The 1,173-nt window shown below is 49.9% G+C and overlaps 1 protein-coding gene across 1 annotated transcript in view; it reads right to left on the bottom strand.

Moving 5' to 3' along the window:
• Positions 1–626: 626 nt before the first annotated feature.
• ANOS1 (anosmin 1) overlaps positions 627–1,173 on the bottom strand; it is a 45,505-nt gene continuing 44,958 nt past the window's right edge. Inside the window, exon 7 of the mRNA XM_045290685.1 lies at positions 627–820. Within this exon, the coding sequence (XP_045146620.1) occupies positions 627–820 (194 nt within the window). The remainder of the gene's footprint in view (positions 821–1,173) is intronic.

Raw genomic sequence — 1,173 nt, 5'->3', positions numbered from 1 at the left:
TCCATCCATCCATCCATCCATCCATCCATCCATCCATCCATCCATCCTCTCTACTTACCTGACACCCATCCATCCATCATATCAATCATCTATCTATATTTACCTACCATCTATCATATCCACAGATCTATCCTGCAGCCATCTGTTGATCAACTGTCATCAGTTACCTATTTCCTTCACCTATGATGTTTATCTACCTATTCATCTACAATATCTATCATTTGTCTATGGATCATCTATACCTATCTACTTATCATATAGCTATTATATCACTCTCCCTATCATCTATCCATCCATCTAAGTATGTTCTATCTATATCTATCATCTATCAACCAATCATGCAGCAATTCATCCATCCAGTCATCCGACGCTCTTCTATTATTCTATCCACCAATCATCCAACGATTCATCCATGCAGACATCCTATCATCTACGTCCATCTATTACCCATCTCCGTATTTCTGTCTGCTTTGTGATGTAGCTTCTATGTCTGTATGTACCAGCCAACTCTCTCTTCCACTCTCTGGAAGAGCCAGTATGCACACTCTCCGTCCAGGCCTGCACCGTGGTCCAGAAGCGCAGGCCCCAGTGCTCGGTCACACACCACAACCTCATGCCTACATGTGTCATGGCACACGCTGACTTCTCTGAGCATCTCGTCCTGTGGTGGGAACAGGATTCTGGGAACCATGCGGGGTCACGCACCACAACCTCGTACTTACATGTGTTGCGGCAAAAGTGGACTTCTCTGAGCGTCCCGTGCCATTGTGGAAACAGGATTCCGGGAACCACCGCACATGGTGACGGGTGACGCTGGGATCTAGTGAGAGTGGAACACAGACAGAAGGAACGATCTGGAGATCACAGCCCACCTGGCGCAGGCGGGGGACTAGGAAGGGCGTCGGTCGCATTCCACAGGTGGTTCTGAAGCACGGATCGAACCTGAACCAACCCCCTGGCCTTGGGTCCCCCGGCCCCTGGCGACCCCACTCGAGACTGCATGGGGTTCCCTTGGCTGCTGTCTTCACAGGTGCAGATGGAGAGGAGGGGGAGGGGTGCGGGTCCTTGGCTTCTTATTTCATCATTAAGAATTGTGATGCCTGGCTCCAAGGGTGAACTGGCTAGGCAATGGTGCCCAGTGGCTAATTAGTCTAGCGGTCCGGTCGAGGTATT

The sequence above is a fragment of the Echinops telfairi genome, unplaced genomic scaffold (genome assembly GCF_000313985.2).
Source record: "Echinops telfairi isolate 266 unplaced genomic scaffold, ASM31398v2 ScPeMD7_53;HRSCAF=182, whole genome shotgun sequence".
NCBI lineage: Eukaryota > Metazoa > Chordata > Mammalia > Afrosoricida > Tenrecidae > Echinops > Echinops telfairi.
The sequence above is the reverse complement of the archived record's forward strand: the minus strand, read 5'-3'. Positions and strand labels throughout refer to the sequence as shown.